The sequence below is a fragment of the Meleagris gallopavo genome, chromosome 15, assembly GCF_905368555.1.
Source record: "Meleagris gallopavo chromosome 15, MGAL_WU_HG_1.1, whole genome shotgun sequence".
NCBI classification, from domain to species: domain Eukaryota; kingdom Metazoa; phylum Chordata; class Aves; order Galliformes; family Phasianidae; genus Meleagris; species Meleagris gallopavo.
In genome coordinates this window covers 8,645,772-8,673,439 of record NC_139418.1, presented here as the reverse complement: position 1 = coordinate 8,673,439, position 27,668 = coordinate 8,645,772, and the positions used below count along the sequence as shown (strand labels likewise).

The 27,668-nt window shown below is 44.7% G+C and overlaps 1 protein-coding gene and 2 long non-coding RNA genes across 4 annotated transcripts in view; 1 reads left to right on the top strand and 2 right to left on the bottom strand.

Annotated features, from left to right (window-relative positions):
• Positions 1-6,844, bottom strand: part of ERGIC1 (endoplasmic reticulum-golgi intermediate compartment 1) — a 57,893-nt gene extending 51,049 nt beyond the window's left edge. The window contains exons 1-2 of one of the 2 annotated variants that reach the window (XM_085236814.1): positions 6,689-6,806; positions 1,564-1,695 (exon numbers count right to left, since the gene is read on the bottom strand). Coding sequence is in view for 1 of the 2 variants with exons in the window: in XM_085236813.1 (XP_085092939.1) it covers positions 6,689-6,708 (20 nt within the window). In the remaining variant the exon portion in view is untranslated. Of the gene's footprint in view, positions 1-1,563; positions 1,696-6,688 lie in introns of both variants that reach the window. The other variant, XM_085236813.1, reaches the window with a different exon arrangement.
• Positions 4,020-6,682, bottom strand: LOC146543329 (uncharacterized). Its single transcript, XR_014886595.1, has 2 exons — positions 6,314-6,682; positions 4,020-5,541 (listed from the first exon to the last, which is right to left on the bottom strand). It is a non-coding gene; the product is annotated as an uncharacterized LOC146543329 (long non-coding RNA).
• A 3,370-nt stretch (positions 6,845-10,214) lies between the features above and the next one.
• LOC146543328 (uncharacterized) lies at positions 10,215-26,991 on the top strand. Its single transcript, XR_014886536.1, has 2 exons — positions 10,215-10,682; positions 14,839-26,991. It is a non-coding gene; the product is annotated as an uncharacterized LOC146543328 (long non-coding RNA).
• Positions 26,992-27,668: the final 677 nt, after the last annotated feature.

Genomic DNA, 27,668 nt, shown 5'->3' with positions numbered 1-27,668 from the left:
TTAGCACCCAGCTGATCAGCACTTGTGGTCAAGATGCCACACTCCAGCAACCAGATTCAGAGGCCAGTTCAGTTCAGTCACATTTGATTTATTGATATGGAATTCTGAGATTTCACATGTATCTGAAAATACGGTCCTATTTACATTATTGGCAGCACTGGTCCTGCAGTGGCCTCTCCAGCCTTCTATTCACAGTACACAGTGCTCTGTGGACGTGGACAGCAATTAAGAAAACAAGTGGTCTGCCTTAGGATATGATTATTAAATAAATACTAAGCAATCCTGAGAGCCTGGAATTCTGCTAGTAGCCCTGCATGCCTGTCTATATTAACACAGCACTTTGATGTCTCCTGTACTAAAAGGCAATCTGTGTTTCTGGCTTATCTGGACTAAACCAGATACATTATTGCATTTGCAAACATTCTTTAAAAAAAAAAAAAAAAAGGCAAATCAAAAACCATGCAAACATGCTCAATTCACACATAGTCCATCTAACTGCAGTCTTCACTGGTGTACACTTGCCATTATCACTACTGAAATACTCCAACGTTTCAGGGTAAGGAAGGCCTGTAGATCGCGACTAGATTGTTATTAATAGCTTTTTGGCACAACAGTTTTCCATTCTGGGGGCAGCTGCCTTGGTACAGGAATACCTAGACATTTCAGAGCTTGAGCTTGGATACAAGACAAAAAAAACAGATGATTCCACTACTTCTTCCCTCATCGCAAGACTGTTCTTTTCTTACCACCTCTGACATTTGAATTACACACCTAAAAAAAATACTCCTGCATACTTCAAAATACAAGCTCAACAACTTCTACAGCTTCTCCCTCCGCAGCGTTGCTTCAGCTCTGTTTACTGTGATTCAGTCATTTTCACAGCAACGAACTATGATGCCATGAAGAAAGCATCTGTGTCATCAACGAGGGAACAAAGCAGGACAGTTAAAGTTCAGAAGGAACAATACAGAACTTTACTACAAAGCCAGAATTTAACACTCCTGTACTTAACTCAAGAACGATTTTCCACTCCAGCTATTTTAAGATAAATAACGTATTAAGGAGACTTAAGGAGAAACATTTACACGCATGCACTCTATGTATAATTGGTTATTTGTGGCACAGACATCAACACGCTCTGTCTGTACAACTGCTGTGTGCCCAGCTGACTGCTATGACTGCAGAATAATCTTTCAGGTGCCCTCAAAGGGCTATTGTTGAAACGCAGTTAGTCATGGCACAGCCTGGCACCAGCCCGGCTCTGGCGGTTACGTAAGGCAGCAGCCCACGAAGCCTTGTTTCACAACACACTGAGGTGGAACACGCTTGCCAGGAGCATGCTCACAGAGCCACCAGTTGCTCAGGAACAGGCAGCTGTCAAGCAGCTAAACAAAAAAGTGCAGTCCCTGCAAAGTGTAAAGAGGCATCTATCTAATCAACGCAGAGCAGTGTTTCGGCCACTGGCTATAAATGGCTGTGGTTTGTGGCCGTGGAAGCGAGCGCGACCACACACAACTCAGTACAGGGCACATGCAAACCTTCTCGATACTGCTGCATGCACACCTCTAAGCACAACTCATCCAACGAGGAGAAACCATTCCAGCTGGCTGTGGCCGTCTATTCTTCTTTCGTGTCCTCCCCACGATCTTTCAGCCAAGAACAGGTGATACCTGCTGCAATCACCAGCGTGCAGTTCTACAGGAGAGACAGCTCATTTGTAAAGTAAGTTCAGCAAGTAACTTTGCCAAATTAACCACTATGTAGTAACACAGCTTGTTAAACAATGTGCTGAGAGGGAGTGCAGGTGGATGGAGCACAGAGCACTATGATCCCATGAGAAACACTGAGCTGCTTGAGACTTCACAAAGGGATTGCAAATTAAACTCCTGAACAAATATGTACATTTCCACTAGCATTTGACAGTTGCTAGACAGTGCCAGAATGTCACTCAGCATTTTTCACGGAATCACAGCACGGTCGGATTGGAAGGAACCTTAAAGATCACCCAGTCCCAACCCTGCTGTAGGCTGGTTGACCCCCATCAGATCAGGTTGCTCAGGGCCCTGTCTTACCTGGCCTTGAGCACCCACAGCTCTGGGCAGCAGCGCCAGTGCCTCACCGCCCTCTGAGAAAAGAACTTCTTCCTAACGTCTCACCTATCCTTGTTTTACAACTGGCAAACACTCACACATAAGCTGAACAACTCCCCTAAAAGTTGAAGTGAGATTTGAGGTGTTACAAGAAAGCTTTTAAGTTGTGACCCTCACAAATCTGTCAGAAGAAAAATGGTAGGATTATGAGAGAGAGCTTTGCTCCTTTCCTTAAGCCCAAAGACTGAAAGCAAGCTATTTTTCTTAAAGCTTAGAAGTGCATGAGAAACTGTTGTCAAAGGGGTAGCTTAGGACTGAAAAAGATTTTTCTCCTAAGACTGCAGATTGCCTACTATCTGCCAGCCTGATCTCACTAATCTGCCTGGGAATCAAAGGAGGACAAACAGAGCTCCCTGATGCTGCTGAAGCAGTTTCTATCACCAGTTTCGCAACCATGCCAGGCCAGTTGTCTCGGGCATCAGTTTGCCTATTAGCCATCACAACTCGTAGGTCGAAATTAAAAACATTCATAATCACACTGCCTCTCCTGAAGGCACTAATGCTGAAAGTGTGTCAGTTTCAGCTGACTGGATGATTGGACTTTAAAAAAAAAACAAAAACACAAACAAATGGGAACCAAAGCAAGGACCTGCCCATGGCCCAGAACAACCAGAACACTATTCAGCAGTCAATCAGAATAACCATGTAGAACATATCATTTATTACAGATTTACCAAGGAGCAGCTGACTGTGGGCCCCATTGTGCTGTTCAGAGGGAATAAATCTGCCACTAAGAACTTCCACTCTAAATCAGCACTTAAACCAAAATCCCTTCTAAGCCTGGTTCCTTCCTTCTGACCTCTAAAATCCAGGTGCAGCATACTGGTGAAAAACAGTACTTCATTTAGGCTACTAAGGCAAAAGGGGAAAAATACAACAGAAGTCTTAATCAAAACATTGTGATTAGTAGTGAGAAATAAAGTCTGAAGTACTTAGTTGAATATAAAAATAAGGATTTGCAGATGTTTGCTTTCTGTGCTGAAAAAGTGGTCAGGGCACAACTGAGAATCGCCCCAATTAGAATAAAAACTTGATTTCGGAATCGTCTATTTTAGTTTGTCTCAGTCCAGTTACAGCTACCAGAATAGTTGAGAGGCTTCAGAAACTGCAATAAAGCCATCAGTAACTGTGTCATGCAAATAGGCAGATGCTGAGAAAAACCATCACATTCAAAAACAACTGAACTTGCAGCAAGTTTCTCCCTATCATGTCCCTTTCCAGCACACAAAGCCACTCATTCATTACTCCTGTAACTCAGCATGAGAGCAAGCTGAACTCCAGCACTGCTGCTCTCCACTGAAGCTAAGCCTTCGTGCTGAGCAGATCACGTAACATGTGAGAAATCTTCTGGCCTGCAATCACCATTCAAGATTACCCAAGCTATACAGTTTAATCTAATTATGATTTTAGCAACTACAGAAGCTGCAAATAAACAAGTGACTCTCCGTCTTAAATGCTCAAGGGCAAAGCACCCTCTGCATTCCACCTGTGCACCTCAAAATCCCCATACAGGTATGGAGCTTTGCCGAGATGAGCGCTGACAAACCAGGGAAAGGCAAAAAGCAACAATGTGTTGATGAAAAAGGCAAGAAGCAACAACATGATTTACAAACTGAGAGGAAACCAGGCCTTCTGTACGTACAAACTGATTCAGAAGCTCTGCAGGAGGGCTGATGTCTCGTGCCTTGCACTGAACAGATCTGTACCAAAGCCTCCAATCTACAAAATAAAAACTTGATTCCTTATTAACATCAAAAGACTGCAGAGATCAGAGCATGTGAAATGCTTTGAAAAATGAAAAGCATTGGGCAAGTACTAAGGATGATTAACACCCTAACACTCAGAACAAAACAATTTATTCACTTGAAATTCTTTTACTGTAAAAATATTATTTTATTTATAATTTAAATGCATTTTATATTGGCAAAAAGAATAATTGATAAGCTGAGAAAACAAAAATTTTACAGAAAAAGAAACATACAGCATAAGCAATAAAACAAGCTGTTTCCACATCTGATACCAACCAGTACATCTCAGACTCTACCCCAGGGAGACTCCTTCCAAGAAATGGATCCAAGCAGTTTGTGTTCTCCAACTGGGGCAAATTTGAACCCTTAAGTCTATGAGATAGAAAAGATAAAGCCAAATGGCCAGAAATGCTTTCTTCAACTTCAATTGGTGAAGAATAGGGACTTCATTGGTGAAAGCTGCAGCCTTCAGAAAAAAAAAAACCAGTATCTTTCCACTTGGAAACTCTAAATTTTGGACTCCAGAAGATACACAGGTGCAATTGTGTCGGTTTTTTTGGTTTTTTTGTTTCAATCCTACCTTCTAATCATACATAAGGATAACACACACTTTGAAGCGTGTGGTAAAGACAGAGTGCCAAACTGTACCTCGCAAAGGGAACATTCAGTTGAAATTTCTGACAGAAAATCCCTGCATTTAAATGACAAAAACCTTCAGAAACATACCACAGGTGGAAACTTCCCTTCTCTAAGCCTATTGTGCTATGTTATATCATTGTCAGGAAGTAGCTGCAAATTTTTAATGCATGCATCATTCTTAACCTACTAGAGTAAAACTTTCCAACCTCAACAGATTTTGTTCCACTGACTGCACAGTGATAAAAAAAGCTAAAAGACTATCTCTGACCTTTGCAAAAATGCTGTTCCTGTGCTCTGTTCAAGCTGCTAAAAGAGGAAAACAGTTTGTTGCATATGACACTAGTTTCTCTGTACCATCAAGTTCTTGCCTTATACCAAGCACAGCCTTTAAAATCTTATCTCTGCAGAAAAAATGAACTTCAGTACACTTACACTGTATGAGCAGGTGCTTTGACATGTCTATTTCTAATCCTCCAACTCAATGACAAAGAACTTATTTGCACCTGTGAATCCTCAAAGCGCAGATGGGAACTGATGCCTCTACATTTCTGTAACTCATTAATCCACACTAACTGAGCTTTTATTCAACACCTTTACACCATTCTGAAGCACAGCACAGGTGCTTTCTCTTAAGATGATTACTCTTTGTGAAGCTGCTTTCCACATGTGCATTTTGAGACCCAACAGAACTTACATTTTTAAGACATCTGAAATAACATTTTATCTGCTATTACAAAGCAACAGCCATAACCCAGGATCCCTCATTGTTCGTGTATTCTACAAGTCTGAAAACAGACGGCAACAGGGCTTGCAGCTGGCAGAATGTCTCCAAAGCTGAGAAGAGTTTTTCTACCAAACTTTATACAAAGGAAGAAACAGGGCTCTGGGACCCGGATCCCACATGATTCAGCAGATGCTGTTTCCAGCTTCAGCAAGTTTTCATTCAGAAGCAACTGCTCCATGTTCAACAGTGCCTCACGGATCACATACAAGATCCTGCCATCCTGTATAAATGAGAGGCCTGGTTTAGAGGTACAGCAGAAACACAGTACACAGCTTTTGTAAGGGAGAACGACAGAACTGTGCTATTTTCTCCAAAGGGACAGTTCTGCATGGTTCATGGTGGTCCTACATGCAAAACATGAGGCGATCACAGAAGCATTTGAGTTGGAAGGGACCCTTAAAGGTCATTTGGTCCAACTCCCTGCAATGAACAGGGATACCCACAGTTCCGTCAGTGCTCAAAGCCCTCCATTCTGACCTCTGTTCCTGTCTGCAGGAACAGAACATCCACCCACCCTCTGGGCAACCTGTGCCAGTGCCTCACCACTCTTGTCATAAAGAACCTTTTTCTTGTACCCAATCTAAATCTCTTAGTTTGAAACCATTTCTCCTTGACCTATCATAACAGACCCTGCCAAACCATCTGTCCCCCTCTTTCTTACAGCTCCCTTTGGACACTGAAAGGCTGCTCTCTAGTCTCCCTGGAGCCTTCTCTTCTCTTCTCCAGGCTGAACAGCACCAGCTCTCAGCCTGTCCTCCCAGGAGAGGTGTTCCATCCTTCGGATCACTTTTGTGGCCATCCTTTGGACACACTCAAACATATCTACATCTGTCCCGTGCTGTTCACACGTGAGCGCAGCACTCCAAGCGAGGCCTCACAGACCTCATTTCCCAGCCTGGTGCATGTGGATGGTAATCCTAACGCTGGGGTAGAACCTACGTGAAAAGACTCCTATAGATAGGTGCATTCTGCAGGTGGGAGGCGTCGCTTACACAGCTTTGCTTCAGGAACGGCTCACACCCACGGTTATCGCTGCAGCCCCACGGCAGCCCAGGGGTCCCCTGGCTTCGTTTTGGCAGCGCACACCTCGTGCTCGGATCCCAGCGCTCCGCAGGCCTCACCCCGCCCGCCAGGCCCGATCCCCGCCGCCGCCCGGGGCCGTTCGAAATTCCTCACGCCTCCTTTGCACAACGCCATTATATAACGATAATCGCACGGGTTCCCACGCCCAGACCCACTTCTGGCTGCCGCTCCTCCCCATCCCGCGCGGCCCCGCGGCCCGGCTCGCCTCACATCACCGCTGCCGGGCAGGAGGCGCGAAGGCCGCGAGGCCGGGTTTGTGGGCAGCCCCGCCCGGCCGCACTCACCTCCTGAAGTCAAAGGGCATGGTGCTGGCGGGTCCCGGGCAGGCTGAGGGCCCCGCCGCCCCCGGGCCCGGCTCTCGCCTCGCTGCCGCCGGCCGCAGGGCCAGGAAGTGACGGCCCCGTCGCCGCGCAGCGCTCAGCCCATTGGGCGGCTGGGGCCGGCCGCCGCTTCCGCCGCCGGGTTACGGGCGGCGGCGGGAGCCGAAGAGGCCTGGAGCCGCTGCGGCTTCGGTGACGGGCTCGGGGTTCGAAGCGGCCGCCCAGCGCCAGCAGAAAGGCGGCCGGATGAGCCCCTTCGTGCCAGCCTGGCTCTTTGTCCTTATTTTGAAAGCCTTTCTGCGTTTTTTTATTGGAGAACAAAGAGTTAAAGTAAGAAAAAGCTCGCTGTTTCGCAGGCGAGGCGTTTCTCCGCCACCTGAGCCTCTCTGGTCTGCTGCCTTGCCGTTTTGCCCAAGCATTAATGCTTTTGTCTGACTCCATCCCTGCCGGATTTAACGCTGCGCACATCGCTGGTCTCACAGCGCTGCATTCATCATCCTGCACCCAGGCTGTTCCCTCAACGTCTCCGCATCATAGCCTCAGCCAGGGACTTTCTGCTGCAGATAAACTGCGACCAATGCTGCATTAAGGAGTGAAGTAGTGCCTTCACACTGTGCGTGTTAGATCATAACATAGGAGTAGAATACAGCTACTTCTGTCTTCTCAGCCTAAAAGCAGAGCAAGAGAAAGAGAAACAGCAGCAATCTAAATATGCTGCTTGCACACTTAGATACCTACTTAGAAAAGCATACTGCTGTTCTCGTTGACTCTGCGTTGATTCCGGAGCTTTCTTCCTCTTCCACCTGCTGTCATAATCTCCATGCTTAGAGATCCACATTTTTCCATTCTTTGCTTTCACCCAGAAGCCATACCCAGACTTGGAAAAAAATAATAATTCAGATTGAAATAAGTAGAGGAAAAATACCTAACAGTCAGAGCTGCTAATCAATGCCATAGTCTTTCAAAGGAAGACATAATTCTTGATGGGGATATTTAAAAACAAAGTGGAGGAGTCCTGGGGTGAGATAACAAGGCATGATCCCTCAAAAGCCCCCAGGGAACAGATAAAGAAGCCTAATTGGCTTTTTGATCTCAGACATCTAAATTACTCGAATTGCATTGTGCAAGTGCTTTCAGCAGATTGCAGACTGGTCAGCCACCAAACCCTGCTGCACTGTGCATTGTGCTCCAAAATTGAACAACCCACTGAAACTAATCTCTCAACAGGTCAAACTAATTGTGTAGGCATGGCTAGGGAGGTCTATCTGTAGTGGAAAAACAAAACAAAACAAAAAACCAGCAACAAAACTGTGCCTATCAAGCTACAGTTGCACAACCCAGTGCTAGTCTGGGTTCCTGGCAAGGCCCCTGTGTCGTTAGCTATTATTAACCATCTTGTGCAAAGACCAACTCAGGAGCCAAAGCAGTGCTAAAGTGGTTACAAAAGTATTTAACCTGAAGGGTAGACAAATTGGGAGGTTGCCTTGAACACTCATTCCTCTGTCAGACCCAAGGATTGAGAATGCAACGCAGTGAAAGCTCACATTGGGAAGTTTTGTTTCCAACTAAAAGGACAAACTGAAGAAACTGATGGACACAGAGCAGTGCCAAGACAGCTTTCCATTTCGATCCAGTTCACTTACATCCTTGCCAAGGGAAGAAGAAGTTAATGCCCTGAGATAAGACCCTCATCATAATATTGTTTAATTACATAAGACTTCTAGTGAGCCTGAGATAAGCACAGGAATTTGTCCTCAGTCCAGCTGGGTGCGGCTGCTTAAATCATGTTGTGTATTAGAATGAGAACTGAAAGCCAGGGTTTATTTGAGGTGCTTGTCATATTGTTAGAGCTGGAATAAATAAACTGATACTGACAGCTGATTTAAAAGTTATCTATCTTTTTTCATGTAGGTAATAGATGAACATTTACTAATAACAGCAGCCCTAAAATTATCAATTGTTTCTCTTCAAGTAGCATTAGTAACATTAATTGAGACAACTCTGAAATCAGCAAGTAGAATTTTTCAGAGCTCTCTCCAGGGAAGAGACTGAAGCAGAGGGGTGAATTGGATGACCTAAGGCTATAGAATAAGGTCAGATTCACCTTTAAAATTAGCAAATACCAACCTCCCCCCACCCTCCTATTCCTAATTCTGTGCTCATAGTTCTGGTCACAAAAAGGAGTGTTGTCCTGATTTCAGTTCACTTTCTTATAAATAAATCAGATAGATTATAGTTGACTCTATCAGGATTCCTAGCTCATGCTTCATAGAAAAAAAACTGCTGCCTCCTTCCTAGAAACAAGTGACCCACACATGTTTTGTTTGAATCATCTTGATAGCCCATAAATTTGCTCTTACAAGTAACGTTTTGTTTCTCTGGTTTTCCTAAATCTTCCCAGTTTCTAGGTGATATGCTATTCTTTGCTTTTAACTTCATGTTAATCCAGTTTATAGTAATCTGTGATGACTTTTTTTATCTCTAACTTGTTAAAATGTCGTTGTTCCCAAAGAAGTTTCCATTCACTGTAACACTGTTCAATAAAACATCTAAAATATCCTTGTATGATTTCCTCTTTTGTTTTGTTTGTGATTCCTTACACATGGCTGAGCTTTATGTTAGCCCCTGGCTTGTGTTACCACTCCTGAGCTGAGAACGTACTGCAAGTGCTGTGACTGGATCACGAGCAGCACTGTTTGCTAAGGGTAAAGCAGGGTGCATACAGTCATCGTTTAGGTCACCTTCACTTTGTTCATCAACTGGGAATGTGCGATGACTGTGAAGGAAGGTGCAGCGCTTATTCACTTCGCCCCTTCTGCCACAGCAGTGTTTGCTCACAGCTGAACTGTAGCTTTTTGTTTGGGACAGCGTGTGACAGGGTATGCACTCTGCAACGTCCTACCATTGTGCATGCATTCACAGGATATGTTTGCAGCACTTGTGTCAGGGTGGGTTTGGGATTTAAGTGAGCACATTGCTACGCAGGGCGTGTTTACTTGATTATGTGTTGTATTCTGCAGGGCGTGACTCTGGCTGCTTGAAGCACTGAACACAACTGCCGTTCAGGAAAAGGAAAAAACATTTCAGAGAATGAACAGAAAAAGTTATAAAATATAAATAACAGCATGTGAGGAAATATTTCTGAAGGAACAGGATGCGCCTGTAGGTGAAGAATTCAAACACAAGTGCTGTGCTAAGTATAATCAGCAATGAAAGCTCAGCCCTTCCTCTTAGCATTTTAGTAAGCTACTTGTTGGCAGCATTTTCTGAATATCAGGAAACAAAAAAGTGAGCTTTAAGTCTTCATGCAGTGTAGGATGCGGTTGTCATTGTCCTATATCCTATAGCTATCAATCTATTATGAGACTGCATCTTGAATGGACAGTAGAATAAATTCATATCTGTTCAACTTATACAAAGGTCCTTCTTCATTGAGTGTCTGAGTTTTTCCCTTACAACATGAAAACAACCTCTCTTCTTCCTGCTCAATACACAGAGGTAACAACATGACTATTTTATGGATCCCAGGGCTGGCCACAGGCACTGTGTGTGTGTACTTGGGAGGGGGCCCACACAGCCACAAGGCCTCTTCCCTGCCCCATGACATTGAGTGAGCACTGAACTGGGCAATGCTAATGGAAATCTTCAGCTTTTAAAGCCCAGAAAATGTACCCTGTGTTTAATACGGTTTCTCTTTGCTTGCTTGTTTGTTTTAGTTTTCGGCACGTCAGGTATTTACTATGGCAAAGCCACAGTGAACACTAAGTTTTTGTGTTTGCTTCCTTTTCTACTGTGGAAATGAACTCTGCGGACAAGTTCCAGCTGCTTGCCTCAGTCTTGCCTCACAGTCCTTCTGTATTGATCAGTGACCAGTGCAGTTTGAGAGACTGAAATCGTGCACAGGGTCACGGCCAAAGGTGATGGAGTTAACCGGATGCGCGTTAACCATTAACTGGAGGTAAGCAGCGTAATCAAGGACTTTGAACGCAAAAACAGAGTGCCAAAAATCAAAGAGATTTTGATTAGTAACAAAGAGTTCAAGTTTAGCACCTAAAGGAGTTCAATTAATTCAGTAATTCAGTAATTCAAAGGAAGATTATTCTGTAGTGAGTTAAATGCCTAAATTCCCTGTACTTGGGAAAGGAATAATTAGGAGCCTAAGGACTTTTGCCCATGGCTAGTAAACTGAGTGGTGAGATGCCTGCATCAGCCAGCAGGAAATACCTGGGAGAAGGGGTTGTCTGAGGATGTCCCAAGGAAACCCTGACATGGAACCAAAAAGTGATTGTTTGTGGCTTTAAGTAAGTCACATGTTTAGCATAGACACTTGAATCAGACTTCTTCATGGAAATTTTCCTGGAAGATAAGCCACCACCTCTGTTTTACATACTGCCAAGTCCATTTCTGGACCTTTGAACTTACAGGGAGTGCTGTGAGAATCTTCAAGCATTCAGGGGAAGAAAGCAGAGGGCTCTCTCTCCAGTGTCATAAAGCTGAACTATTATGTGACCAGGAGTGCGAATTGCCATGCTGGAATAGGATGTCTGGTTAGGGCTCTGGGAAACAGTGGTGATGATAGGGTAGGATACTTGTGATACTGGGCTGGGGGGGTCCATGACTTACTAGTGTTAAATACATATAAGCACAGAAGCACTTCCAAGAGTTCCTTCCCTTCAGTCTTGTCTTCGGTGTCATATTCAATCACAACATGCTTAGCAAATTGGGTCCTTTAGGCCTTACTGGCCTTACTTAGGCCTGGTATTTCAGGATGGACTTAGGCGAGAAGTAGGGATGAGAATTCAGCCCAGGCAGAACAGTGAGGCTGCTGGGCACAGAAAGGCAGCAGACCTTTAGGCGCCAGAGGAAGCTTTCCCCAGGATTTGTAGGCTCTTAGAGTAGCTGCGGGAGGGGAGGCTGGGCTTTCCGGGGCTGCTCTCAGGAGCACCGGCGCCAGCAGTCTGCACAAGTTGCACTTCGGTGCCTGAGTGCTATTTTGGATCTCTCCCAGAGACCTCGTACCAGCACAGTGTCAGTGGGGAGTCAGTGTGAGAGCTCAATGGGGACTGGTGATGCCGAGTGCCTGGTTTGTTGCGTTAAGAGTCACCTCAGAGTGGGTGGGTTTGTTCTCAGCTTGGGCTGTGGAAGGCAGACTGAGCATCCTGAGTGTGAGGTTAGGCTGAGCTTAGCTGGTTGCCCAGACAGAGGGAATGCTATTCTGTGCTCAGCAATGTATGGAAAATGGCACTTTTCAGTGGAACGTGTATGTGAGCATTCAACAGCACTGGGCCACCCAATGCCCCCCCAACAGTGAGCAAGTTAAACAAGTCAAAATCTTGTCAAGGAGGAATTTTTCAAAGAAAACACTAGAAGCTTACTTGGAAAACTTGCCAAATCCTTCTGCAGCAACCCATGGGCACCCAGTCATAGTATTGCAGTTTAGCATTCTCATCCATCATTGGATCCATTGGAACTGGAGCGAGATGTTGAATAGCACTTCACCGGTTTACTTTTGGCATGCTAATCTGTGCTGCCTTATCAGCTTTCTCAGAGGTTTCCTCCAGATATCGTGTTGTGTTTGGGGAGCTGAATAAGCCCAGTGGGACTCTTCAGACAAGAGAATCCTACTCTTTTTCATTTCTGTCATAATTAGAGTATGGATTTTTAATTACTTCTGTGATTTGCTAGCAGGAGGCCTCTCCTGCAACTAACGCTTATGTTTTCACCACTCTTCTTTGGTTGTTTGCCAGCACAATGATGGTCAGTGGATTGGGAAGGTTTTCTCAGTGCTAAACAATCTGTTGCAGAAGTCAGGGTGTGGCCAGAGAAAATATTCCCAAAAGAGGTTTTCGTAACCTCGCAAGAATGAAGCCAGAGGTGCTGTCTCTGCCTTGTATTGATTGTACCTGGAGTCTGTGGACTCGGCATCTCTGAAACAACATTGTTAGGGCCCCTGATTAGGAGAGGGATAGTTTTGGGTGGCCAATTTCAGATGTCATAGGATCCAGTCTGGCATCTATCTTTCTTGCTGACTGCAGCCATCAGCTGTTTGGCCAAAGAGAGACTCCAGATTGGTGATGGTCTCCAAAGGTTGTTTTTTGTTGTTGAAGGAGATAGTGAGAAAAAGCAAGTGCTGTAAACACATAGAACATACAAAAAAGAGTGGAAAGATATGAAAGAATGAAGACTGAACCTGCTTGAGATGTGAATAATCATCAGAAGGGAATTGGGAAGAAATTAGAGCAGATACACAGACAGGCTTGTACAGGAACTTAAAGGTAAGAATAAGAAGTTTCATGCTATGGCAGGAGCTAACAGGAGATGTATATGGGGAGATGGGAAGCTGGTTCATCAGAAACCAAGCTCAAGAGAAAGACCTCTTTGAAATGAGTGCACATGAAGAGAAATAAGTAAACCAAAGTGAATAAAGCAACAAAGACTTACAGAAAAATCTCCGAGCCTTTAAAGGAAGCCAGGCCTCTCGGTCTCCGTACTCACCCTTAGCAAAGAAGACCCCTCTCAGCCTATCTCTTGTGAGGCCACTTTGAGATTCTTGCTCAAGCATCTCAGAGAAGAGTGAAATGCTGCCCTGCTCACACAGTGATGATAAGCCTGCAGTGGAGATATCCGGGTTTTATTTTAATTGGACTTTTTAACTTTTTTCCTGGCACTTAAAAGTTTATGAACGGAAAGGATCAGTCTGACTCAGAGACTGGGCCACTTCCAAACGTTAATCTGCTGCTGTATGTTAATGTAGTTTGGCTCTGCAGCATCCTATGGTGAGAAATAAGATGCCTGTACCCTTTCAACCCTAGTGTCAGAGGGAATATGTTTGAGACAAGGGCAGATTGGAGCCACTTAACGTATAATCTACTGGTATTTGATGAAGTTCTATAATAACACATGACCTAGAAAACATTCATATTCTGTTCTGCTGAAATTCATATTTTATCAGCCTACAACATTTGCAGCCAAAATGATAATGTCCAGGGCAACTCTTTGGCCTGTGCTGACCCTGAAATCTATATAGGCTTTGGTTATCACAGTGTCAATCTGAAAGAAATAAACCCTGGTGTATTTGGTTGGGTTTCATGTTACAATATTTTGTCTTTTGGTTAAATTCTTAGTATCGATTTAACAAACATGTAAACAAACATATAACAAACATATAAGCAAAGATGACTGTCCTGTTCATCACAAGTTTTCCAGCACTAAACCATGAGTCTATAAGTATTTGTGTTTCACTTTCTTTCATTCTGTTTCCCAAATATTTCCATTCTATGGTAACTATTTTCAAATTTTATCCATCCGCTGAGGGTGTACCCCAGACTATTTGTTTTTTTCCCAACCTCTTCCTCATCTTCTTCTTACACATTCTCTTCCCTGAAATCATAATGGGAACAGCCTTATGCAAAAAAAGAGAGAAGTTTCCAATTCTACTTATTTCAATGGAATTTCCCTACTGCCCTTTTTCCATATTGGTGGATGTTTTTTTGCTAGAGACAGTAGCGTGAACAGCATCAAGAAAAAGTAAACCCACATTATAAGCGTATTCACAAAGGTTAACATTCATCTAATAATTTTCCTAGATTCAGAGCAGGAACCCCACTCCACAGAAAACGTAGGGTACTCAGAGACCTTAAAACTCGGTATCTTAAAAAGATTTCAATCCATTCTTGTCTTCAGAGGAGTTACAGCAGACAAGTACCTACTCACACTGTTGTAAATGTATTGGCCTTTTATGCTGACGTGGCAAAAGATGTTCTTAGCTGGATAATGGCAGGTTTGATTACATTCTGTTCCCAGTTCTGCAGCTGATTTTCTAAGCAGTTCTGAGTGGGCAGCCTTCTGGCCTTAGTTTTTTGCACGGAAGATCATTCATGCTATTATGTTAACTAACCTCTTGACTTTATTCCAGAAGGACGGAGATGGACAACAATTGGGCATTCAATTGTAAATACCAAAGGCTTAAAGTTGAGACACTGACTTGTGTCAGTGTAGGTTAACAGTTAATAAATAGCTCCCTTCCACTGTCGGGGAAGCTAGACACACCGGTTTCCCACACTGCAGGGAAATTTTTTGTGCCCATTTTACATTTTTCTATTTCCCCAGTGCAGGTGCTGAAACAGCCGGGCCGACGTCTGTGGGCATCTGACTGAGCAATGGCGTGGTGCTTGCGCTCACCGTCCTGAGCCTCGTCAGTGTGACAGGCTGGAGCTGTAGAAGATAGAGATGACTCATGACTGGAGCTTTATGTAAATGAAGAACATCTTCTGTTGCTTCCTGTTGTACCAACGAGGCCACGTAAAGTTCACGTCAGTGACATTGCGTTCCCGTGTCCCCTCTGTTGTTGAGCCAGGGTGGGGATGTGGGGTGAGATCGGTGTGGTTCTCCCAGCGAGGACATTAGGTCAAAACCAACAGAGAATGTGAATGTGAAACCTCTGGGACACCAGGCTGAAGATTCCTTCCCAGCAGCGATGTGGAGAGAAAGTTTACTGTCGCCTTTTGCAGTCAGTTGCAAAAGTGATTGAGCCACTGACTGTAAACTTTGAAGGGGAGCCAGATAAAGAGGAAGTGAAGAATTTCAGCAAATTGCTCTCTCCTTGGGATTTAGTCATTTTTAGTAAGATGTGTGGGCCATCTATGTGTGACATAGCTAATCATCTCATTTAGCTTATCCAAAGCATGAAAAAAAATACCCTTCTGCTAAGTGACATGATGTTGCATGGGCTCTCCCAACAGCCTCATATAGCAGCTATCCTGTGCAAGAGTGATGAGGAGGAGTGAAAGCCTTAAAGAGCAGTACAGTGGAATTGTGTCCATCCAAAGGCACAGATAATATTAGTCCAGGTGGAGGGCCAAATTCTCTGAGTCATTCACAAAAAAAAAAATGCTGAAGTTCACCGAAGACAGTGGAATTAATCTAGTGTGAAATAATATGAGAGGACAATGTCAAACTCCAAAATGTCGACCTCCTTGGATTTCTAGGGTGCAATGACTCATGTGCGTGCATATTGCTCACAGAGATAGAAATGCACTCACAGCTCCTGCAGAGTACTGCGGAGAGACAAAAGATATGAAAAAAATTGCTAACTAGGTTAGGATTTGTCTTGCATTGTATACATCATTTAAAGTTAGAAGGAAGGTTTTGATTGACTTCAGTTGGAATTTTGCATGGATAAGGAAGCAGTAGTTGAAATGAGAGATGGAAAGCATCTCTCGCTAGCCCTGAGTTCACAGAAGAGTGGCTGTCTGCCTACTGTGGGTCGTTCTGCTGGGAGAGGTACAGGTGGCTTCCCTCAAATCATTTCTGAGCATTTCTCAGCACTGTGTGTATTCCTACACCTGATTCTCCTCCTTTACCTGTAGCTATTGTCTGACTGAAACACGATGGTTTTCTTCTAATCCATTGTGAACACTAATATTACAAATCATACTTAACAGTCATCCTAATCTGAATATGGTTAGTACATTCACTTTTGTCTGGTTTTTTTTCCCCTTTTCTAGCTGATTCAGGCCTCTGCATGTGGCAACCAGTCCTACCTATTTTAACCCTACTCCTGCTAGCAGTGCAGCTGCAGGACTAATCTGTGTGCTCTGACTTCCAGAGAAGTCCGCATTAAACCTCCCAGGCAGGTGCTGAAGTGATTCAGCTCATATTTCTCACTGATCCTCTAAAGGTTGGTCTTATGATGCTAAGAGCTCCTCCATGAGCTAAGTCCTTCATATATTTTTGCTCTCTCCATTGCCTGTTCTCCACTCTGTTCCCCAATGTAATGGCTGATAATTATGCTCTTTTCAGTGGTTTCTTTCTCTGCCCATTGAAGCTAGCTTTTTTTTTTTCTCAGAAGAAGGCTGACTCATAAGGTATGCTGCCTTCTATCCTTAGAAAAAGTGAGTCACTAATGGATTTTCATTGTAAATTCAAGAGCCATAGACTGAAATTTTGTCCCATCAATCTGATCCTGAGATACGGTTTTCAATTTGGAATTTTAGTTATGTGTCAGTAAGGCTCTATGAGATTCAATAGATGCTGCACCAGTAGCTGTATTTTATTTTATTCTGTGAGCATCCCCACTACCTGCAGTAGTTCCATGCTTTCACTCTTTGTGTGCTGTGTGCTTCCTCTCTAAACACAGAACTCCCTTTACATCTGCATCATGATACATCCAGCTTCTGTTCTCACCCATCGCAAAAAGTTCACAGTTGTTTTTCTGGGCTATATAAAAGCTAAGGGAACTTCGACATATGTAAAGTTGTATGAATCTCTTTGGTACTATTGAAATAGTAGAAATAGTCCTTTTGCTCTAGCAACACTAATTTGGTGACCTTTCAAACACTCAGTGAAGGTTCACCAGTTCTTACAATGTCCCATGACAGAAAGATAAATGCTATTATTTCTGCTTTTTAAACAAGGGAATTAAGGTTGGGGCGGCTTAGGTTGTGATAAGCAGGCGATGGAAGCAGTGCGGATGAAATGCAGGAGTCCTGCACGTTTTTTTCAACGGAGCAATATTTTGTTTAAAGGATTTTGTCACATTTACAGTCCTTGAGTGATGTCAGCGTGAATGAGGATCTGGCAGAAGCTCTGTCAAGTTGTGACAATTTGCAATTCACAAGAGGACACCCATTTTTGCATATCCGTGTTGTACTCTGTTAAACTGGCTTTGCTGGGTTTGTTGGGGAGAGAGGTCTCAAGTCTCTCTGACACCAACAGCAGCTGTTATTTAAAACTGTATGATGAAGATGCAAAGGGGTTGCTATTAGAGTGTTTGCTTTGTTCTTCATCACACAGAAGTGGATATGCTGCAATGACAAGTTTGTAAATCACAGTTAGTTCCGTTCTCACACTACCCAGTAACCTTCCAATCTCTCTGTCAACTTCCTGCAGGCCTTGGGAAGCTATAATTTGTGACAAAAACGGGAGTTAAAATGTTACATGTATATCAGAGCCGAAAATTTGTGGCTGGATGACCTTTTCATTTTCAGCAAACGCACTCATTTCCTTTGCGTTGCTTACTGTTTTCCTCTGAAGCTTGGCATAATAGGAAATCCTCCACAATTGTTCTCATTAATCACTGGCTCCATTGTGCCGGCTGCTGCTCCTTTCGATGAGCAGCGCGGAGCATCTCGGTCTGCTTCTCATGGGGAGCACTGGTGTCCCAGGAGCTTGAATGGTTCAGTTCAGCTGTGCTGGATGAAAGAACACCACCAGCAGCACGTGTGACATTCAGATGGCTGTCACAATAAGGAAGCAGCCCCCTCATTTTCAGTTTAGAGAAAAAGGAAAAACAGGCACTCACTGGATTTTACGGTGATATTTCTCATGCTTGCGATTAAGGTTAGATGAATAATGAAAACAAAGAGATTGTAAATTTAGATTTCGCCTCATTTCCATACATGAGGTAATCTGATTTGTCATGTCACCGCTAATATTTGCATAGTCATCTGACAATTATACAGAAGGCCTATGAATCTCTAGGACAAATAACGTCTCTAGAAATATATTCTGAAATGCCTACTAATTAGGACTAACACATCATTTATCATTTTGGGATTTATTTCTCTTTGCCACCCAGTGAAGGGCCAGAAGTTCTGCATTGTGGCCATATATCACAAGCCATAGAAGCAAGAATTTTGAGAGAAAAGATGTGTTTGCAATAGCTTCGAGTTTCTGAAATTAAAAAAAAAAACAACCTAATGTTGCCAAGATGATTTGTAGTGCCAACCTATATTTGGTAAAACATAAACAAAACCATAGTGACAGATTGGTGCTCAGGAAGCTGATGGTTCTCCAAGTCTTATCTTTTGCTTCCTGTTGCAGCACAGCGGTGTTGACATCATGTTCCTGCACATGCAATATGCAAAAAGCTTGGGACTCGTAATTCGGTGGTTGCATAAATAAACAATTTTGCTTGTTGCTATTGATTTTCTGCTGTTCTGCCTTTCTCCAATAGAGCTGATGTCTGCAGGGAGCCAGGCAGTCTCCGCAGACCCTTTGCAGAGCATCCAGGTTTTTGCTTTCCTGACATACATCTCTCGAGTGGAGCTTGCAATAAAAAAGAGCAGTGTCCAGAAGACTTAGCCAGTGTGTAGCCCAATCTGTATTGGCCAAAGTTCGCAGAGACAATAGAGGTGGCTTGTATGAGCAAATGTTAAAAAAAATAGAGTGAGAACTCCAGGACATGGTCTCATGCATTTATACTGGAGTCAAATCTCTAGGGAAATGAGTTTAGTGGCAGTGATAATGCTAATAATAATAAATAATGCACACTCCCCTGGGATCTTGGCTGACTATCAAGACAGACTTCCTGATGATGACATGCATATGTCTGTCTCCAGTCTCTTCAAGGTATCTGCAAGGCACCATTTTTTGCAATTACAAAGGACTGGCGATGAGAACATGCACCATAAGAAGCAATCCAGTAACATTCATCCCAGACTTCTGTCTCTGATCTCCATAGTTGCTCTCATCTCAGCTCCTCAGACATTAGCAAGCCAAATCTCAGAACAGCTCTGCCGAGTGCTGACAGTGGTGGCAGTGGCAGCTCAGAGCCTTGAGGGCTCTTGCTTTTGCTCATCACACTGTGCCTTGTTTGCATGAGGATGAGACAAGAGAGAGAGAGGACTCTGTCACATCCCACGAGGAATTGTGGGTCTCTGGGCACATCTCACTGCTTCTGGATGGTGCTGGGACTGTAGGCCTGTGTGACTGAGGGCTTGTTTGTGGACGTTGCTGCCCCAAACTGCATAACCGTTGTCTGGGGAAGTGGCTTTCTGACGGTTGCCAAACGTGACTGAGCACAGCCACAGCGGCGTTTGTGGCTTTTCTGTTGGCCACAGTGCTGACAATGCCCCTCTTCTTCAGCTGGGTAAGAGGGAAGGCAGCCCGTGGGGAGCACTGCTTTGGCTGCAGAAGGGTGTTTTCACATCAGAATGTTGCTCTACCCCACAACCACTCGCCTCCTCAGGCTCCATTTCTGCCTCAGTGCACTGGGACCAGCAGTGCTGCCCTTCCCCGGGTGCTGGCCAATCTAGTTTCTAAGAGAAGAACAAGAGGCAACTTGGTGTGCTATGGGAACCCCTCCTTCACTGTTTTAGGGGAAAGGGGCTTAATCCCAGTGCATCATTAAACAAGAATAGTGGATATTGGCCAACACAGATTCCCCCAACGAGTGGACCTGTGCTGCTGACGTATGAGAGCAAGCAGAATTCAGCACACCACAGTGCACTCAGATCTCTATCCAAAATACCACTTCATCCACTAAAAAGCAAACAGAAATCAGTAAATTTTAGCTGTGACATTACAAATTATGTTTGCATGGAGATTAACACTACCCATGGCAGGGGGGTTGGAAATAGATGGCTGAGCTCCCTTCCAACCTAAGCCATTCTGTGGTTCTCTGATTCTCTGATTCTATGAAGCACTGTCCGGTCTAGAACTGTAGTCACATGAGCTTGGACTGAGTGTTTTGGTGTGTTCCTCATGTGTTTAGCAATGAAGAAGCAAATGCTGATGACCCATCCACTCTGACACCACTCTGAGGCTGTTTTTCTGTTTCTGATTCTCATAATTTTATCACTGGTCCTGTGACATGGGGCTGTTCAGGTTGAGTCATAGATACTTTTATGATCCTACACAGTTTAAATAATGTACAACTGGAGATGACCTTTGTTTAAGGCATTTGATACTGATCCTTGTTTTCATAAGCTGCCATTAATCAGTGCTCTGAAAGGGACAAATTGATAATTAATGGCAGGTTAGCTTTCCATGGAGAGCTGTGCTAAGAGCTGGGTGGGCTTTCCCTTCCAGTCTCTCCTGGGAAGGAAAGAAGTTTTCTTGTATGGCACCGAAGGTCCCTCTTAACTGAAATAGAAAGGGAGCTTTGCCACCTAATTCCTGTTGTCAGCTCCTGAACACCTTACCTGCCCTGAACTGTCAGTTGGGAGCAGTGGATGGCGCAGCTTCCCAAAGCTGTGAGATGTCAGGGCTGCAACGATGAGCACTGCTCGGTGCCAGCATTTAAAAGAGTCTGGGGAAGGGTGCTGGCTGCAGCCTGTCACGCCTGGGAAATTGGATGGGAGACAGAGCAGCTTCACGACTCCTGGATGCGTCTGTCAGCTCATCTCTGCCCACGCGCTACGCCCAGGCACTGTAATTGCCACATAAACAATCAGCATCACTTTTGCCAGAGGAATTTTTTTATACTTTGCAAACAAAGCTAAGTATCTTTCTCCTACAGACAGACAAGCTGAGGCACAGAGCCTGCAGGGATTGTACGAGCCCCGTGTCCCAAATCGCCAGGTGTCCTGATTTCCTCTCACTGCATGAATCCCCAGATCTCACTATCTCCCATAATAAAGCTTAGCTCAGTCTTATTTTGAGATTTAATTAATCTGCAAACTGCTTTAATCCCTTCTGATGAAAGATTCTATGTAATTCGCTATAATATTTTAAACTAATGCCTCTAATTGTTATGCAGCAGTAAAACGAAACACAGATAATTCATTTGCTATTTTTAGGGGAAAAACACTGGAGTGTTTCACCCCGGCAGCTTTAAGTGAGTGTCACTGTCAAGAAGGGAGCTGTGAGATTTCTGCTGCTGTTGAAACATTTAGAAAGTGAAGCTTAGGAATCACAGTGTGTTCTGGGATGCTGGCTTTGTAGGGGTGAGTTCCCCCAAGGGGATGACTAACATCAGGATGTGGGACATCATTTGCATGTTCTGTGCAATCATTTGTGTACTGGATACTTGAATTATACATGGCACAGGAGGTCACCCACTTGCTGAGCAGAGAAGAGCCTGGGTGGCACTTGGCAGTGGGGCTGAGGTTATTTCAAGAAATGGTTGGTAGTGGTTTGAAAAGAAAGAACTCCATCCACAAGAGAACTTGGAATTTGTCACTGAACGCCTTTAGGATTCATTTACTCATTCTGCACCACCCTCCTGCTAACTCGGACTTTTGTTTTTTTTTTGCATCTGCTTCTGTTCTTGTCCTGTGATTAATTTGATGGTATGGATACAGGCCACACATCATTCTGATATGCTCAAGTGCTCCCTTGTGCCTGCTGAGGCTGCTTCTATTTCATCACAGTGAGACAGAAGGCTTCCCTGCCATCACTGCAGCCCACTGAGTTGGGTTTCCTCTGAGACAGGAAGACCAGTAGGTGTGCTCTGCACTGCTCTGCTCAGAAAAGGCTGAGGAAGAACCCTAGACTCATGTTTGCAGAGCACCTGTCCAGGAGAGAAGGTGATCAGGGCAGGATCTGATTATCTGTTCTCACACAGCTGTAGGCCTTTCTGAGAAACTATATGGGATACATTAATGTTTTAACAAAAGGAATGCTGATCACATTCAAATGTATTTTTTTTTTCTTGTCAGCAGCACCAATAAAATAAAATTAGAAATGGGATATGATGCAAAACAAGCTGACAGGGTCGCTCAGCTCACCACCGGGGCAGCTCTTGCTGGTGGTTACATTGCTGTGCTGCTCCATGGCTGAGGCCAAGGCTGGGGCAATGGCTGTGCTGCACTGCTTGGTGTGCTTGCACCAGTCCTGGGCTGCTGGGGCTCTGCAGGAGCAGGGTGCTGCCCCGTGCCCCTGGTTCTGTCTTCCCGCTGAGCTCTTTCCCACCTGAAATCGGAGGCTTCAGTAACAAGTTCCCATGAGCTGAACTCATTTCTGTTGCTTCTGCTTAGGGCTGGTGATGCTGGAAGACCAATGATATAGTCATAGAACTGTAGAATGGTTCGAATTGAAAAGGATCCTTAAAAACCATCTGGTCCAACTCCCCTGTGATGGACAGGGACACCTAAAGCTCCATCAGGCTTCTAGTTGTGATGATAGAGGGAACTGTTTATCAAAGGCATTCTTCCAAAACCTGATTTTCTTTTGGGGCCCGTAGGAAAGAACAATTTCCTTTAGCATTTCCACTGAGAAATCAGATCTTTCAGTCAACAATTTTTTCTTAGACTACATTCACGTTTCATCTCTTTGTTTCATTTGGGCACAGCTGCTGTGTGTAAAGTGCTTTGAAACAGTAAACGTGAAGAGCTTGAGGCATCTTCTCAACCATACTGAAAGTTTTACTGTTTCAGTTGTGTCATTTCTTTTCTGGGCTTGTACATATGCCCAGGGAGGTGGTGCAGTCACCATCCCTGGAGGTGCTCAAGAGCCACTGAGATGTGGCATTGAGGGACGTGGTCAGTGGGCATGGTGGGATGGGTTGGGGTTGGACCTGATGATCTTAGAGGCCTTTTCCAACCTTAAAGATTCTATGATTCTTTATCAGCATTCTCTTCTCTGTTGCCCTGGTGATTGGAACATGGCCCTGTGGTCCCCGCAGTCCCCTGATGGCTTTGTGTGGTGCTCGGATGGGCCCCAGTAGAGCAGCACACAGAACTGCCAGGCAAGAACCAGGCCTCAGCAGCAATTCAGCATGTTGTCAATGACACGTTATAACCAAAAGTCATCAGCAACTGCTTTATGTGCCATCTTCCTATTTCTAAGTAAAAGACAGATCATGGAGTCCTCAGGGAGAAGGGTTGTGAGTAATAGAAATGGCACGGGGCCTGAGCCCAGCCAGCATGCCAAACAATATTCCAAGAAAATAGTTCCAAGTTACAGAAGTTGCGTAACAGTGATTATTATTTTTAAGGCGCAGAAAACGAAGACCAGTTTCTAAAAAAGCAAACACATATTTTTAGCCTTGCTGGTCTCTTGATCTTACACTAATGGGAACCATCTGCACAGGGACTGGCTGACGTCCCTGGTAAATAACATTGCTCTGCAACGTTCCAGATGTTCCGAAGGCTTCTTTGCAAAGCAGTGTTTGTCTCTCTGCCTGTCACTCTCGCTTTCTGCCTTTCCTGTCCATGTTTACTTCAGTAATATACATTCTTTCACTAAAACAGTTTATGTTAAAAATAGCTTGTTAGAATTTTGGCTAATCGTCGTTATGATTCTTGCTAGCAGAGACTGAAAGCTGTAGTTCCTTAGTGTTAACACTTGAAAGCTAAACTGGGGCCATGAAAAGGAACTTAAAAGATTCAGACCAGAAGACACACTAAAAATATTTGGAGATGATTTCTGCTTCATTGTGATCCCTCTGAGCTTTCCAGCTATTCTTTCTGTATCGAGAGTTTTTAACATGACAAACTGTTACGGAACACACAGATGTACTTTATAGCAACCAGCAGCTTCCTGCAAAACCTTTGCCACTCGTTTCGTAAAAGAATCCTGTGGTCTGCTTTGCTGCCTCTGCTGCGCTGTGTGCGGGAGGTGCTGCCTTCCCTATGGAACGGAACATCCTCACACCAGGGCTCTTCTCTCCCAGCTGAGCCCAGCTGTGCCATTGGGGTGAGAGGAAAACAACAGGATTTATATCAACATTAATCTATCTGTTATCTCTGCTATAGCCTGCCTGAAATCTCCTGTGTCACAGCTTAATTAACACTGTACCTTTTTTTCTTGGGCTCAGGCACAATTAGACCAAAAGAGCCATGTTTCCAATGTCAAACCTCCCACTCAGGTCTGTACCACGTTGCGCCCCAGCCCATAGCACACTCCCAGGGAGCCCTTACACTGTTCTCTCCATTGGGCAACTCATTTGTTTCAAAAACCTTTGCCACTGCCAAAGTGCAGGAGCTCCGGTGAAGAAGAGCCTGGGGGCTGTGAGGCTCTGCCATGGCCAGGACACAGCTGCAGTGATGGCTGTGAAGCCACCTCTGCTGGGTGCTGCACACTGACCTGAGTGCAGTGCTGGTATGGAGATGCCCTTCTGTTCTCTTCTTACCCGTTACCAACTTTGTTCCATAACAAAGCTTCCAGAGCTTGGGGGTTTTGTGTGTGTTCTTACTGGTAATATGATTTAAATATTCTGATGATTCATTTTTGGTCCGGCGAGCTGAATCAGCCGTGTAGAGCACAACTTTCTTCTCCCAAACCACTACCTTTTCCATTCCTTCTCGTCATTTCTATAAGATGATTCATGCTCCTCTTGTATTTACCATCTGAGAATGCGCCTGATTCTTGCAGCTAATTTCACTTCTTGTTCTCCTTTTTTAAGAAAAAAGGAGCGTGGAGGATCGATGTCACCAACCCCACCAGGCGACCCGGTGTGTGAACTGATCCAACAGAGAGGAAAAAGAGAAGACTTTGAATTATGAAATCCATCATGTGAGTTCAGCCCCTGGCCCACGTTTCATGTGCTTTCAAAAATCAATGCATTCAAGCGAGGGATTGTGTCAGAGATAACTCCAGTATAGCTTCTTTTCAGGAAGTCCCTTATTCCATCTAGTTACTCAGCCCCAAGGTTTCCCAGGAAGTCTCAGGTCGAGTGCTGGGAGCTGATCGTGGTTCATCTGGCTGCAGGAGAGGGCTGGCTGCTCTCAGCAGGAGTGCGTAAGAACACAAGGAAATCTTTATGGCAAGGCTCTGGAAAACACCTGAATTTTCATCCCTGCTTCCTGTTCGAGGCACCACAATAACGCGCATCTCAGCACAGCCTTGAAACCCAGGGGGCTTCCTGATTTTCTTGTGTTTCTTTTCACCCTTGCATCTCTCTCTAAGAAGTGTGTCTGTGTGAGTCCCTCCTGGGTATCACAGCCTGGCACAGCTGGAGTGACACTCGGGACTCTGCTCCATGACTCACTCTGCCCTATATGTTCTCATGTACTTCTGAAAACAACACAGTGGGCCAAAATTTGTCTTTTTTCCACAGCCTAAAGGTTTTCACATTCAAAATAGTCAAGTGTTATTCTCTGCTATGACTAATAGTGTGTTTTCACTAACCGCTATTACACACAAGCATCACCTCACTCTATCACATGAGAGAATCGTGTCATATTGCAAATATTCTAACACACTGCATAGCAGAAAATGAATAAGCAGTTCTGTATTTACTGATATGGGGATATTTTTTAACATATTAAACACCAAGATTGGCTATAAGCAGTTTAGAAGCTCATTCTAAGAAAGCACAGAAAATAGATGAATGCTGAGAGGCTCAGACAGAGCGTGTTAATGTAATGAACACTGGCACTTCTTCACGCCTGGCTTCCTTTGTACAGTTCTCTATTTTTTATATCTTCTTATGAAGTGTACTCTTAAGGCTCCACACAGCATTGCTCCGTAGTCTGAGAACATCAGAACTGTGGCCCTTTTGAAGCCTCGCCTCGAGCACTGCGTCCAGATGCGGAGTCTTCAGTACAGGAGATGTGGACCGGTTGTCCAGAGGAGGGCCACAAAAATGATCCAAGGGATGGAGCACATCCCCCACGAGGACAGGCTGAGTGATGGAGCTGTTCAGCCTGGGGGGAGCAGGCTCCAGGCAGACCAGAGAGGAGCCTTTCAGTATCTAAAGGGGGGATGTAAGAAAGAAGAGAGCAGAGTGTTCAGCAGGGTCTGTTGTGATAGGACAAGGGGAAACAATTTCAAACTTAAAGAAAGGGGATTTAGATCGGATATAAGAAAAAAGTTCTTTATGACAAGGGGGGTGAGGCAGTGGCACAGATTGCCCAGATGTGGTGGTGCCCCATCCCTGCAGAGACTCAAAGTCAGGCTGGAGGGGCTCTGAGCACCTGATGGAGCTGTGGGTGTCCCTGTTCACTGCAGGGAGTTGGACTACATGGCTTCTAAGGGTCCCTTCCAACTCTATTCTACGATTCTCAGCTAACGACCCCTTTCAGTGCCATTAGTAAGGCAGAAATGGTGCTGAGAGCACACTGTGAGAGCCTACAGCTAACCCTACAGCCTTAGCCCTGACAGTCCCAAGCTCTCCCAAGCCGCCTCTATCCACCCAACCTGCCTGCCTGCCACACACGCTCGCGAAGCCTCCATCTCCCCATAAAGATCCCGTAGATAAGAGCAGCAGAACCACCTGCCAATCGCAGTGCTTCGGCAGCCCTTATCGCAATCTTTATGAGAGCTGATGGTTCTGGGAATTGGAAGCTCATACATAGTCACTGCGCCCACAAAATACTGACATCACATGGCAAGCAATAACCCCGTGGCTCAGCTCTGGGTAGCAGAGCACGCCTCTCCCTGCTCTCGGTGCAGGGTACGTCACTTGTTTTCTATTCAAATTCGCCCTCCTCCCACGGAAGCCCTGCCTCGCAGTGCTGGCCATCAGACAATGCTGGTGAGAAAACACCCACTCTGGCAGGAGGAAGAATAATTTCCCATAAGTGTATTTTATTATATACCTTATACCTTTCATCTCAAAATATGGGAGCCTAACAAATACAGTGATTTTATTAAATAAATATTCTTACGCCTGGTGCATGATTCATAGCAGATTAATAGAGGCAATTAAGTGTAAGATTAAATTGCTTAAAACCACTTGTCCTACTAAGCCGAGCCCGGTGCTGAGGACTGTATCAGCACCACTAATTCCCAGCGATTTTCCTTTGGAAGCAGGTATTTAATGATTTGGAATATCAAACCCGTGGTATCCCAGCCTGGCTGCCTAATGCCTGTAATCACGTTAAGGCGCAGCATTGAGCAACTCGCCCCGGGTGCTACAGTGAGTCACTGGGAGAGGAGAAAGCAGAGCTGCTGCCTGGTGCCTTACAGAGCAGAGCCGGGGTCGGTCTGCAGCAGAGCACTCCATCCCTTGGCTTTCCCTTGGCCATGTGTTCTCTCGTTCCTCAGTCGTACATCTCTACCCAGGATTTGTCCTCCATGAAAGCACACCATCCTTCAGCATGCAGAACCCGAGGCACTTTGAGCACAACAAACTCCGGCAAAAAGGTTCTATTTTGGGATTTAAGTGCATTAAAAACAGTTTTCATTGTAGTGTGACTCATCGGTAATTCTATGCTGCTCATGCACAGCTTGCTCTGACCTTCCATTGCTGATCCTTCTCTTTGTCTCCTCTTTCTCTTTTTCTGTTCTTTCTCTGCCCTATCTTTCCCATTTTTTTTTTCCTTCTGTTTCTTAT